We start from the raw sequence: 15538 nt of genomic DNA, 5'->3' as shown, positions 1-15538 counted from the left end.
GGAGAAGCAAAAATTAATCAACCTATGATGGGAGAAGGTGATCGTTCATGTACTGATGTGTTCCAGGAAACTGCAAAATGACCCATCTGATCTCATGAGACAGACACCAGATAGCTGCAATACAGAGAGAGACAGTAACAGGAGAGCATGCCGATGATGGCGTATAAGCATCTGTAAAGGTACGTAGGCTCTTGCAGGTGCCTTGTTTTGGGCTAACAGTAATATCGCTATTTGTTCAGATGAACATGCATTTCATTGAAAACAACAACAACAAAAGACACCTAAATAGTTAGCTCCTTCAAACAGAATATATCTTTTTAAAATTTCTGTCTTGTATTTCCTTGAATCTGTTGCTGACAGCAGAACTTTTCTGGGTTGCATTTAATTACCCGCACAACCTCACAGAAGAGAAGCCTTTTATAAAGTCTGTTGTGTAAATCTAAAAGCCTCCGGGGACATTTCTTGTGAAATACAGGAATCTGGAAGACTTAGAGGCAACAACACAAATGTCTATATATAGCTCACCTGGGAAAGTTTTGGCTTGGCTTTGCCTGAGGGCTGGTTACAGTTTGAAGATCTTATACAGTTTTTCTTTCACTTTTATTGGCAGAGTTTATCATATGGAGCAACCTTGTCGTTAAAATGTGAGGATTCAAATGAAGTATGAAATGTGTGCTTGTTGTTAACCATGTCAAAGTAGATTAAGATAAAAACAATAATTGGTTAATAATAAGTCAACTTCACGTCTTTTCTTGTCTCAGTTTAGTGAGTTATGCCTTGTTAAGTGCATTTGCGCTGCTGTGAAATGGAGTAATAAGTAGCAAATGCAGTGTGAAAGGGTGAGAATTTAGAAAGAAATTAAATGAATTGAAGTTATGCACTGAAACATCAAAAAAATCATAGACACCTTTAGTCCCTTAGATTGAGAGCAAAGCCTCAAATACATCTTTTCTAAATGGATTTCCTTTTGCTGCATGCGCTAGTGTCTAGATTTAATCAGCAATTATTCAGTTTGGACAGTCCATAATGGGTTTTGCCACTTTTCCAGTAGGGGGTTGATGAGTCACAGCACAGCAACTGACATTTCAGGAAGTCTAATCGTGATTGTTGATCTCAAATTTAACCCCCAACCCTTGTTCCTTCCTCCATATTAAAGTGCAAATATCATGGAAGGAATAACTGAAGGCTAGAGCTAACTGATTAATTATTGGGCTTTTAACTGTGCAAACAGACCAATGTTTCGATGCTTTTTTGTCTTTATCAAAGTGTAGGTAGACACAAAACTGGTGCAGGCAAATATATTCAACTTATAGCAGGTGTGCATCATATACTGGAGAACCAGTAGAACCTAATAACAGACGATACTATAGAAGACATAAAGTCATTTCACTCAGTAGGGAACCTTCTTAAACAAATTAGCATATTTGACTGGACCCCTATGCACACTTGTTTTAGTGTGACTGTAATTACTTGCCTGATCTGACCCTCGGATGAAGACAGAGCAGTGTTGAAACATAACTCTGTTAACACACATATAAGCTCCAAGAAAGGCTCCAAAAAAACAGGGTTTTATAAGTTTACGAATTTTTTTGCAGTTAGATCGTGACATTTCCAGTTAATGTCAGTGAAAAGTGTTGAAAGAGATTAAAATGCTGTCATTTTGCACTCCACTTCTGCATGGAGGGAGAATACAAGAGAGGCATTTATTTTCAGATGCCAAAGCAGATTAAGTATGAGAAGCTTAGATTGTCTGATGTATAGTCGTTAGAATAGGTCAAGCTTCGAAAACTGAAATGCAATTCAATGTCAGCTTGTTGTTTGGGTATGGTCAGATTAGCCTTCTGCCATTTAAAAAGGGATGGGAGTGTGAATATTTGTAGGAAAGAAGTGTTCTTTGCTCTTTAAACTTCTTCTGAACATTTAGAAAGTCTGAGTCCATGCCGAAGGGACCCACAAAACATCTCCAGACGAAAGAATCTAAGCAGAGCCACACAGGACATTATACAACTGCAATATTTACAAAGCTTTACGAATGCATCCAGCATTCTTCCACTGTGACCCTCTCGGTCCTCACCTTGTTCCTCCTGAAGTGGTAAACCACCACCATGCTTGCCAGGTCCAGCATCATGCACAGACCCTGGAAGGAGGCCACGGCGAGCCGCAGAACGCCGTCCTCCTGCACCAGGCAGGGTGTGTCGTCCTGGCAGTAGGGGCAGCCCTCGCGGCACGGCAGGCACTTGTTGGACATGTCAGAGGTCTCGTCTTTGTAAGAGCCCTGCTCTTTACCTGAACCTGAGGAGGTGAGGACACTTTGTTATTTTCCACTCTAAATATTGGGTATATTCGCTCTGAAATGATCATATCTGATCACAGTATATCACCCTGATTTACTGTCGTACTTTCAAGGATTTTCCCCACATTTCATTTGCATTTAGCTGCGCCACAATGACTTCTTTTAGATTGCTCAGTTAGTCAGTTTGAAAGAGTAAAGATCATTGGTTCAATAAATCAAAAATCCTCAGGGTGATAATTACAACAATACAGCTTTTAATTAGGCTGATGAGGTAATAATGACAGAAAGGAGGATAAAGTGTTGTGACACTGTCCTCTTCATCACTCTGCCATGGTTAATTGTCTTATACCAGCATGTGACACACTTTGATGTGGTTAATCAGTTTTCTCTATAGATAGTGCATTCCATCTTGTCAGTTGTGAGTGCCCACATTTTGCACAACTGCTTCCTTGGAAATGTGAATTCATTCGATAACGTGAGGACATATCAGATGATACTATAAATATAGCTCTTAATCTGTGAGTCCCAGAGCTCATACAGTATGCAAACATTGGTGAAGTTACACAACGCTTCAGGGGAAAATTACAACCAGAGAATGGGCTGAAAATACTGAGATCGTGACAATACTAGTGAAGCAATAACTGACTGTTCAGTTTAAGAAAGTCTTTGCATTTATGCAACAATAGTGCAGTGTAGAAAATAATGTTTCCTTTAAAGGTTTAGACAAAAAAATATATATTTTATGTGCATACCAGATGATCTTTGAAAGTGATGCACATTTTATTGTCTTTACCTTATACATCTACACTTGAATCTGTTTTTCATTGTTAGTGTTTCTTTTTCTTCAAAATTCTTTTCTGCACCTGATATTACTGATATATTAAGTTTCTAGTTCAGCTGCCAGCAGAACAATACATCAATTCAACAATGTGCTTCAATTAATGAAGTATTTAGGTCTGATTGGCTGCAACAGAAATCTCGAAAAAAGCAAGAAGGTGGCTGTGGCCAAAACTACATAATTCCTAAATCACGTTCAATGATTTCCATTTTTTCCCCCGTATATATTCAACTACACCCTTAACAATGTCCCAGAATTTTCTTGTTGGCAACATACAGCCGGCAAAGTTCAATATATATATATAATATTTTATGTGAAGAAAAGACTAAGTTTCATTCACAAGTGAAACATTAGTTTGGGAAAATAATGCTATATTCACCAATATTGTCTTTAATTCAACTCTGAACAACTGAACAATGTGTTTTCTTACACGCTGATGTTCTAACAGCTGTTTCAGAAACGGACAAGTGAATGAAAAGGGTTCATATGTCCAGACTGTAAATGAATTTTTCAAATAAAACTCACCAATGATATCTCAGCAGGTGTTTTCAGCATTACTTATAGCCATCAGCTGTGCATCATACATATTAAAAGCTGTTTGCATGTCCATCAAATAAGAACTCAGCCTCTTCAGCTGAGAGCTGTCAAAACTTATGATGAGGGCTAGGACTTGTAATTTGCATCTAGTGCTCATTTGGATGTACACTGGACTGTCCCCACTTCACCTGCTCAGATTGGTGCAACATGTTGCCAAAATTATCACCTGTCAGTCGCACTTTGTTCTTTACTGCACATAAAATATAAAGCAAACCACCGGACTTTTTGGAGAATAGACTTGAGTATGTACACATGTGACCATCTTACTGCATTAAATAAGAAATAAAGTAACGAAAAATAAGCTTTATTAAAAGTTTGAACACAAAGGCTGACGGAGAGTATGACAGAAGCTAAAAACTGCTTAAAAAAAAGCTAATGAAAGGTTGAGATAAAAACACTCCGAGGCTCGACAGAAGAAGGAGGGCCGGTTCTAGAGCCGAGTCCAGCAGTAAGAGGTAAGAAGGTAAAAATTACAGGAAGCCTCCATGTCATTGTCAGGGGCTTTGTTTTCATGTTGGAGCTGTCTTAAGGCCTAAGCATATCTGCCAAAAAGAAGAATCCTGTGAGTTGTCATAGTTGGAATTGGGCAGGAAGCTTGCTAACTCACGAAGTGGAGCTGACAGGAGGCTAGTCGACTGGACCATTCTGTGTCTGCTTGGTGATTTTGCACTGACTCCAACGCAGAAAACAACGCAGATGGGAGGGGATGAATGAGAATGTCACAAGATCTTGGATTTCTTGGTTGGGAACTTGTGGTAGGGTTTGCAGACTGAGCAGAGTCAGAGCAGCTGGCAGTCCTCGTCCATGGCCTTTTTTTGAGTGAACTGTTTAAGTTCAGCTCTAAGAACGACTCTTCGTGACTTTCATTGAATTACATGAAGGTGTTATGAGTTAGATTAACGGTTTAGTGAATTATGAAAAGCCTAAAATCTGAGTTTGTCAGTGTAATAAAGTCGGATCTCTTTTAACTTGGCTAGATCGCCATGGTAACTTAGGCTGAACTAATAACCTGCTCTGGAACAGTTTATGTTCAGAGTTTAGGATTTTGTGTTCTAAAATCAGGCTGAAACATCAGGTGTCGTCAGACAGAAGAATTCAATGTATTTTGACATTACAACCACATAATTTATGCGGCTGTTGGGTCAAACAATGACAGAAAATCGATTTATCAACCATAACCATAAAACGAGGGCACTTCAACATTTTTTCATCAATGATTATATTTAATACTTTAACTCACTTTGGTTTGGTCTGAGATGGAGAAGATTTTCATGATATTATGTGACAGTGTCAGAGCTAAGTGCACTTCGTGAGGATGAAGTTGAAAGCTTATGAACCTCTGATTACCTTTGATATCTCTGAATTAAGTATTAGGTTTTGTCAAGCCAGCTGACACAAAGAAAGTCTGCCTACTATTTAAATTTCTCCGTTGTGCACCCCACAGATATGTAAATTCCAAAATAGTAAATTAGATGAGAAAACCAAAAGAAAATCCAAAAGGATGCCCAAAACATGAAAGAAACACTGAAAAGCAAATGGAGACAAGTGTGGTGGTGGTGAACAGATGAACTGACAAAGAACTGAGGCAGAGATGAGATGATGTGAACACAGAAACGAGGGGGGGTGTGGTCATGAGATACAAGCCAGGCCGACTGGGGCAGAGACAGCATTTAGACAGGAAAACACAGAAAGGGAGGGAGAGAAAACATCAGAGACACAAGTAAGCAACAAAATGAAAGTGATTAAAAAGATGACAGGGACACAGCTAAACAAAGAGAGAGACACAGACAGGTGTACAAGAGACAAGAGAAAGAAAACACGGGAGGGAAACAAAGGAAAAAGACACGACAGACCAAAGCACTTCTGTCCTTGACTGGAACACAGTAAAGGGTGAACTTCACTCAAAACAACCAAGTGAAATCGTAAAATAGGAGCGTTTGTCCAAACATCTTTGCATAGTTCAATTCAGGCTTGAAAATTGTGAAATGACAATTTTTGGGTCGGGTTTGTGTCAGGAACTGTGAGCAATGAGAGCTAAACCATGTAGTTCGTGACAATGAACAGTTCCTGAACCTAACCAATGGAGTTTGTCGAAGTATATGGAGAGAAGACCCATCTGAAGTTGTTCAGTTTCACACATCTCACGTGGGACCAGATGTTCACAGTGACTCCTCTCTGGAGTCGGCCGTCACACGCATGAAGAAGTTGCAACCCGTTGAACTAACAGCAGTGATCCACGAGAGACCTCTTAATTGGAGAGGGAAGTTTTTCATGTGATTAGTGAGAACTGGTCTTTAAGGCACCTGTTTTTTTTCTAATGGGTTTTGTTGTTGCCATAGATTTATTTTTTTATTTTTTGCTCAACTTCAGTTACGCAGCTATCCTCAACTCTGCATGCCCTCATTAAAGCTGCTTCAGAACTCACTTTGTTGCAAAAGACTTCAAATAAACCCTAATTCACAAGACACCGTGAGTAAGATGTAGAGTATGTATTCTATACGTACCTCTGCTTAAGAGCAACTGTGAAAAGCTCTGTCTACATCATTTCTCCCCAGTGAAATCTGTTCTTTTGGTCTGTTGCCATGGAACACTATAAAATCTGCTTCTACTTTGATCTGTTTTTGGAGTATTCACAAAGAATAAAACTTAGGCTTCTGGAGGAGAAATCGGGGTCGCAGGCAACTGTGACCCATTCTGAGCTACTGTGATTTTTAATGAGGTGGTCTGCATGGGGTTTGGAAAATTACTCTCTTCTGCTACCGAGCCTTTGACTACAGGCCTCATCACACTGCATTATAATAAAGCTCCAGCTTAGCATATTAACCTCCCTGGGTGTTGCATTGTTGGAATCAGGACAGAGAACCACCGCAGTTGCCTGATTGACTTGCTCATCAGGGCTGAGTTTTCTGCCCGAGGATACTGGAACCCAAGGTGTCAAAATATAGACAATCAAATCCAAAGCACGATCTGGAGCATCAGGTTAGGGATAATCTCGAAATCCACAATGGTGAGAAGCAGATTAATGGTTGTGTGTGCACTGAACTGTATATCCACAGACTGCAAGTGGCAGTTATAAGATGTGTAGAACAGACTGTAACAACTTACTGTTCACTAAGCTGCTCCCCTGAGCTGCAACAGTCCAGCCGTTGCTTACTGTAGCATGGCATGGCACCTGTGTAGAGCTTTCGATTTCTCCACTCAATCAATAGCTATGCATAGAATTCTGTCAAGAGCGATAGTTAACGTGTTCATTGCTTGCACAATAAATCAAAAAGAAAAGCTCTTTGCACACGAAGTCTGTATTTTCAATCCAATATTATAAGATAAACACAGTTCTTGATGACAAACAATGTCAACGAGAAGAAGATGTGGAAATATATGGATTCAATGTCCTTCTTAGAATATCAGGAATATTCTTATTGCCAGTATAAGAAACTAATAAATAAAATGCACCAGACTTAGTGTGTAAGCTTTCTGTGCAAATGTTTTTTGTTGGGTGACAGAAAAAACGCAGATTTACTGTGGAAAGACCTAAATTAAACCAACTTTTATGTGACTTGCTTTGGCCACAATCATCTTTTAGCCCCCTATTATGGAGCCATCGTGTACATAATCAACATACTCTACAGCACTCTTTATTTAATGAGCCAGCAGGGAACGCCAAAACACAACTGGAGTATGAGATTTCAACTGACTCACAGTATGAGTTCTGCAACCACGAACAGAACATTAACTCGGTGAATGGAAAAAATGAACACACTAATAGCTCTGTAAGTTCAAAGCAAAGGATGCTGCACAGAAGAAATGGTTTGTGTAACAAACAGAAGGGAAAAAAGGTGCATCAGCTCGAACAGCCTGTACAGTATATGGAATACTTTGAGATGATAAGGAGGAAGAAACAAATGTACAGGTGGAGCATGGCATGGTGGCTGTTGTCTTAAACAGACTTTGGAAGGCTAGAGCAGCATATGAGCAAGACTTCAAAATGATCAAAATGATCTCTAAACACCAGCTGGCAAGGTCTCCCGTGGCCATTATGTATGACCGTGATGCATTTCTACCACTTACAATTAAATAAGTGTATATTCGAAAGAGTGAAGATAAGAAAACAAATCAGGAAAATTACTGTTCTGTACTATTGGACTGAAATTGTCCCTTTTTTTTTTTCAATTATTGTAAATTTTATTTTCACTGAAATCTCACCATATAGGGTTAAATTACACTAAAATCATGTATAGGCATGATGAAGAATGTGTGAGGTCCACACACATTTTCCCCTTAAAAAATAACATTCTGTGTGAAGAAAAATGAGGATGCATTGGCATTCCTCCATCTGCCCCATGCAGCTGGGCAAACTGAAGGGCATAGTAACAGATAAAATGTCAAATAAAGAATTATGATACCCTCATGGTAATTTAATCCACCAAGATTCGACAGGTCCATAATTTAAATGCATCTTGGTGGTCCAAGATGAATCCATAACATCGTCATAGTAAACATTTATTGCATAAATGTCTAACAGCAAACACAATAAGCTTTACGTTTCATGACCTCACAAGCTGGATACCCATTTAAAGCTGTTACAAGCATGTCAGACAAAAAGTGTAGCTGTCAGCCGTAAAAAAAGGACAGTTGTTTCCCTATTTTTCTTTTTTTTTCCCCATTCTTGGTTTTGAAAGATGCAAAGTTTTGATCTGACAGCCAACTGCAAAATGCAGTTTTATAATACAAAAGGATAGGTAACCTACTTTTAAAGCCATTGAGTGCCACCCTGCTCGGATGGTAAAATCCTCTCCTGCACTGGCACTTGTACTTGTCCAGCACAAATCCATGGCCACCGATGGGGGTGCACTGGAAGGAAAAGTGCAGAGAAAAGACAGGTGGAAATTTATAAAAAGAAATTAGCATTGCCTTTTTATTTATATATATATAAAACCAAAAAGCATATCAAAGTAGGGAGTTATGTGAGAGAAAAAGTGGGGTATTGTTCATGGTTCTGGGTTGTTAATAAGAAGCTTGGGTGTTCATGCACCAGTGACCTTCAGCAAGATGCTTAAGCTTGTCTGCTCTAGGAGCACAGCCTGTGTGACAATGTGTTTGACCCCAGCTTCCTGACAAGCTGAGATGTGTGAAATAATAATTTCACCTCCTTCTATTAATATGCAATATTCCTCAGGAAAAAAAACAACTGTAAAAAAGAGAGAAAAAGAAGATGCTCACTCACTCTGTTTGCGCATCTTGAATGTAAAAGTGTGTGGAAGTGAAATGGTAATTCTTAGTTTAATTTAATTTTACTCATCCATCCATCCATCCATTTTCGATACCCGCCTAATCCAATTTAGGGTCGCAGGGGGCCTGGAGCTTATCCCGACTGTCATTGGGCGAGAGGCGGAACACCCAGGACAGGTTGCCTGTCCATCACAGGGCCACACAAGACACACAACCATACCTGCACACACTCACATCTAAGGACAATTTACAGTCACCAATTAACCTAAGACACATGTTTTTGGATGGTGGGAAGAAGCCATAGTACCTGGAGAGAACCCACGCATATGCGGGGAGAACATGCAAACTCCACAAAGGTCCCAGCTGAGATTTGAACGGCGCTAACCACCACACCACCATGCAACCCAAAGACAGAGTTATGAATATAATATTCCTCAAAGATCCCCCTAAACAAAGGAAAGTTTCCCTGCAGAGTGAAAGTGGGTGTGTTTCAATCAGTAGACATTGATTGTTTTAGAATCACTTGTTGTGATAACTTCACTGCACGGGAACTGGTTCTCAAAGGAGAGGAGGGCTATGAATAAGGAGAAGCTTTTCTATCATGTATAGTGTCTTTTGAAAACTTGAATAAATAAATCAAATTGGATTTTATTCATTTTACTGAATTAAATAATGTTCTGTTTTTTTGTGCTGGTTAAGGCAGTGTTGTACAAATTCTGAACAGTGATACTGTTATATGCTCCACCAAATACAGCCGAATTCTCAATAAAACTGATCTCTTTCACATCTCTTTCTGTTGTCAGGTGGCAAAACCACCCTAAAATTGAGAATGAAAGGAAAGACCTCATAGGAATATACAGTATATATATATATATATATATATATATATATATATATATATATGTATTTTTAAACAAATATAAGAACAGATTTCTGCTGTCAAAATTGATGTTAAGATAGGGACAGAATAGAATTTCATCTTCATATTGCCAGTCGGTAGATGAAGAAAATCAAGGTCAGAGCCAATCAAAGGGAGAGAGGGCTCAAGTATTACCTCTGACTGGCTCAGTCCCACATTTTCTTCCACAACAATGTGCGTGCTTTTGAAACTGCAACATCTAGGCTACTTTCCAAGAGTAAAAAAATGCTAGCAACTGGTGAAATTAAAACAGATGCTATCTACAGATATCAATACTGATGATGAAGAGAAGAATTAATAGCTTTTTCTTTAGGAACAATGCCATGTTTCCCATTACACACATTCAGACCCAGCCCTAAAAGCTCCAGCCTAGACTGTTCACCATCAGGCAGGTAACCATAAAACCATCCATCTCTCCTGTCCCCCACGAGACAGCTAACCAAAAATAAAAAAGTTTACAATATGTGCATTTCATAAAGACTGGTCAGCCTATTTTCCGTAGCCTATGTGCGTGGAAATGGCCAATGGCACTGCATCTACTGCAAAGCATGACTGGTAACAGTGCTTGTCTTGTTGAAGTGTTAACATTCAGAATTGAAACACTGAAAGAACACACAAAAAACTGTCATCGTCTGTCATGATGTGGGTTTGATTGTGTGATGATTTAATTTTGCTCCATGTCTTGGTACAGAGACATGTGGAGAAAGCCTGCGTTACAATCTCTGGCAGCACATAGAACAGAGCATACAGGGGAGGCTTCTTCTGTAGCAAAGATTTATGATAATTTAGGTAATCACAGGGACATCTCACTTCTCTATATAAGTCAGTAAGTTTTTGACATGAACTATTGGACAAGAACTGATTAAGAATTGACAATTGTATTAAAGCGTCACGGCTGAAGTCTCATGGTGTCTTAATCTCTCTTTCTTTAGTGACTAACCAGTGCATCAGTGACTAACCGAAATCAGTCTGGAGCCCTGCGGGACACAGCGTCACTAAGCTAAAATGAAAAGTCATTTAATGGGCTACTTGTTCAACAAACAGTATTCAGCAACAATGTTGACATTCTCATTACAGCTCATTTAATTTGTTTTTCGATAAAAATGCCAACTCTGGTAATAATCCAAACTCTGAACACATTTATTCTGTCAAAATGAATGGGTATCGAGTAGAATAAAGGTGAAATTAGAGTTGCTAACTTAGTTGCGGGTCATTTTTATACATTTGTGAATATTTTTGAGCAATTTTGGCTCTTCTTTAAAATTGAACATGTCTTATTCATAGAGTGAAAAAACTCTATGACACAAGGGCAACAGGGGTTTACAGACTACTCTATCACTAAAAGGAAAAATCAATTAATTTCCATGTCTTAAAAAGGCCTCGGTTTGAGTAAAAATTGTTCCTGGTACTGATGATTCTCAGGCCCGCTGAAGTGTTTGGTCTCAGTTAATGTACTTATTTCAGTCATGTCACTGATTCAACTACATCTCTGACACGCTCCTCTCCAGAGTGAAGCAGCAGACGCCCCACTTATAAACATGTTAGCAGTCAGCTTTGCCAAGTAACAGGGAATCTAATTAATATCTAAACAAAATATTAAGGGCTGTTTGCAGAATTTACGTGCAGCTTTATAATTCCAGCTTGAGTTGATAACTGTGGGCGCTGCATGGTCTTACAGACCATCTGGAGCCAAGATGCACTTAAACACACACAAAGGCGCCAGTAGAGAAACTGTACACTCATGGCACTCATGGCACATACTTGCTCTAAATAAAGCTCCAATAAATTTCACATGAACATTCATGAATAGTGCATTTAATTGCATGCTTAGTGAAAATGGTGTACTTCCTCGGGAATGGCTGCTGTGGACAGCTAAAGAACTGTATTTATACCAGACGACTCAGTCACTGATTATCAAAACAGCATAAAAGTGAAAGTCTTTTGGTTATTGTTTCTGATTAAAGAACACAAAAATGTAATGTTAAAAGCATCCTGGTGGTATTTCAGAGGCACTCTCCCTTGCCAACATTCTATTTTGGAAAGTTTACATTTTCAGGACCAAGAAGAGCTGTCCATGCCAAACATCCGTGATGAACGTCTGCACAGATAAGCTGTTTTTTGAAGCTGACAAACACCCCCATATCTCTAAACTGGGAAGCAACAAGAAAGATGTGCTGAAGAAAGTATAAATGTCTGACCTGAAGTATAAATGGTTGGCAGAGTAAACCGATGCAATAAATCTGTGTTTTCGGTGTTGCACCAGTAATGACAAGCAGGCCTGGGAGTTATGATGTATCCAAGATTTCAATTTTTTTTAACAAAGTATGTGAGCCTCACACCCCTGAGATTCAATCTCTTTTCTCCCCTCATTTATCTAATACTTTCAAGTACAGACTGAATAACACGAGTTTGAAGGTGCCCCTTTGAAAAGTGAACTAGGAGAATTTGAGCAGAAGAAAACATATATTACAGATTTTTTTTAACCAACATTTACATTTTTTATAATGGCTGTTTCAAGTGTACCACTTGAACATTCAGTCAATCATCATATCTCATTTTGACTAATCATACAGCTGCTTCACAGACAGTCCCACTCTTGCAAGGAAAACTCATAAGTAGATGCTAAACAAGATCCTAAGATAAAAGAAGTTCTATGAACTTCAATCAGCCACAGTTTCTGTTGTGTGTACACAAGAAAGATCCATGACTGAAGTTAAAGCTTCCTGTTGTATAAAATGATGAAGACTTCTGTTTCCTACTGAAATCATTAGGAATTAAGAAATAAATTCAAGTGCACATTGAAGCTGAGTACATTCACAGCACAGTAGGTGTTTTGTTTCATAGCCAGATTTATTTATGCTATTGTCCAGTGGGAAGATGAGTCATCTTTCACGGTTTGGGGATACTATCTCCAAATGCTGCAACAGTTAACACAACTGCGTGGTGCTTCTTTGAGTGACAAAGTCCTTCAACAGTTTCAAGAAGTTGCCATTTGCATGAAAGCACTCTCATAATTTGTGCACACAACATGAATAGCAACCCAGCCGGCATTGATTAACAAACCGAGTATGAGCAAGCTGCAGTTCATGCCTTGTTGAAGATAACCTTTAAGTGTTTATATGTGTGTCTTCTCTCTCAGAAGATAAATCTAACTGTGAAATCAAAGTCTACAAAACACAAGAAGGGACAATGATGGGACTTAATTTTGGTCTTGGCCAAAGTGTCTCTGTCTGTCTGACTGGTGGGGCTAAGGATTCCCTGTGGGCAGATACTAACACACATGGAAAAAGATGTCCAACTGAATGGCTTGTGACCAGATTGATCCAGTTTTCGGCTTCATCGGCCATGACTGGTGGCCTGCTACCCAGTTTAATGTATTTATACAGGGCTTTGGCGATTCAATTTACACACATTTGCTGTGTGTATGGTCCATATCAACTACATAGACACATCTGTAACGATGCAGGTACACACACTCACGAGAACATTATTGCTATGGAAGTTCACTTTGACTAAAACATCACTGGCCGTTCCGGATTAGGTTGCGGCTACAGTTGCTTCTCTGGCATCATTACTGGTGTCTATTCTCTTTAGCATTGTGTTAACAAACACTCAAATGCTCCAGACCAGCTAAGTAACAAAACTGCTTTTATAGAGGTGCTCACACTTACCGATGATCAGTTAATCAAGTCCAGCTGATCAGCAGCACCTGGCTGCTTCTTACCCTCTTAATTCCTGCGTAAGCAGTAAGGATGGACTTAGTTTTTCACACGTGGCTTCTGCATTTTGATGTGGCTTTTGTTGGATAAATATTGACACAGTATAATGTGCCATGTGTTGTTGTTACTCTGAAGTTGTATTAATGTCATTTTAAGACCTAGTAAGGACAAAATAATGTAAGTCCTGATGCGTAAAACCATATAATTCCAAGAGGATTCAATTTACTGTTCGCATGACTGCATTTATCAGGAACCATAATGGAAGGGATGTTATCCCTGGTTCCCACCGGACGTAGTTTATCAGCTCTGACGTGGCTGCTAGTCTTAATCACCAGCATTCTAAACGCTTGTGTTTCCACCTGAAGCTGTGTAGCGTGCTTCAGAGGCACCAAGAGGCTCAGCACTTAACTACTAGAGTTTTGGGAGTACAAGATAGGGACAGCAGAGAGATGTTGTGTCCTACTTCTGAAATGCCCTCGATGTGAAAGGAAGACACATGAGACAGAACACCATCTATGCTATTTAGAAACAGTGGGTAACGGTGTATGCAGTTGTATGGAGATAGGTTTTAAGACTGATGACCGTGATATGGTACCACATTTTTGGGGGTTTGCACCTGGAATCAGTAAGCTGTGGGTTTGTTGCTGCTTTGCTTTGTATGAGGGTTTGTCTCGTGAGCTAAGCTAATGCTACCACTGCTGTCAAAGTAACAAGTCCGACTCAGATCTGATGACTGACTTTGCCCCCATGTTCATCAATATTTTGTTCAAATTACAATAGCGTTTCTTGAAGCTGTTGATGCTTCAGGCTTGAGGGGTGAAATTATGCATATATTGCTCCAGGTCCTAATGGGTTAATCAGCCTCTTGAGCCTGCTCTGACTGCTACTCTGGCACAAAGCTGCTAGAAAGCATACAGCTCATAGTCTTACAGCAGTGCATTACTAACATTTGTGTTTTTCATTTTCTTTCTTTTTTTCTTATTGCCAAAAATTCTACTATTTTGGCACTTTATCCAAAACTATTGGCAAATATGATTTTTTGAAAGTTTGCATTAAAAAAGGAAAAAAAAACTCTACGTATGCACTATACCTTTATCTTTAGCTTACTCCACAAGAAGTATGTTTCATTAATGAGACATACCCAGGGACTGTGAGGCTCATTTTAGACTTTTATTGGCCTCCGTTCATCCAAGTTGCGTTGATGCATTTAGCAAATTGTCACAGCAGAAGCAATCTGTCCTTCACCAGGGATTTTTAAAGCACAGCGAATAGATATGTAAGACATGTTAAGACATGAGATGTCTGATGCTGTTTCAGACAAAAAATTTGGTATGTTTCATGTTAAATGAAATATACGTGAAAAATTGTTTACACACTGTGACACAATCAGCTGTTGTTTCAATCAACTCATTGTCCGTTTGTGCTCATAGTTCTATAAAACTAGTTACAATTCAGACCACTCGGGTACAACCCAGAAAACATAAATGTAGCACGGGAGATTGATAGTGGCTATGAAACTTAGATTAATGTCAGCATGCACCTCCAAACTGCCTGAGCAGCACACAGCTCCATGTGTCTTCCATCACCAGTGCTGCCTTTTCCCAGCAAAGTTATAATCACCCATGCAGCAACACACAAACACGCACATCTAAGGGCAGGGAATTTAGCGTTTCCGAGGCCAGCCGCATTTTTCCTCAGTCGATATGAAAGAGCTATAAAACGGTCGTTTGACATGTCACAGGCTGATGGATTACCTTCATCAGACTGCAGGATCAAAGTAAAAAAAAACAATTTTAGACTTAGATCTTAGTTTGGATTTTTGAACACTCGTCTGGCAGAGTTCACTTTGCTTTTATCCATTCACATAAACTGCAAATATGTTTATATGCCAACTAAATTAAAGAATAAATAACTCTAAATAGTAGTTCAGAATTTTATAAAAC

General features: G+C 39.2%; 1 protein-coding gene across 1 annotated transcript in view; it reads right to left on the bottom strand.

Moving 5' to 3' along the window:
* Positions 1–15538, bottom strand: part of gpr158b (G protein-coupled receptor 158b) — a 67297-nt gene that overhangs the window by 29660 nt on the left and 22099 nt on the right. The window contains exons 3-4 of the mRNA XM_072364225.1: positions 8477–8579; positions 2075–2292 (exon numbers count right to left, since the gene is read on the bottom strand). Coding sequence (XP_072220326.1) covers positions 2075–2292; positions 8477–8579 — 321 coding nt within the window. The remainder of the gene's footprint in view (positions 1–2074; positions 2293–8476; positions 8580–15538) is intronic.

The sequence above is a fragment of the Leuresthes tenuis genome, unplaced genomic scaffold (genome assembly GCF_036924035.1).
Source record: "Leuresthes tenuis unplaced genomic scaffold, fLeuTen1.0.hap1 SCAF_14, whole genome shotgun sequence".
NCBI classification, from domain to species: Eukaryota; Metazoa; Chordata; class Actinopteri; order Atheriniformes; family Atherinopsidae; genus Leuresthes; species Leuresthes tenuis.
This window is presented reverse-complemented; position numbering and strand designations above follow the sequence as displayed.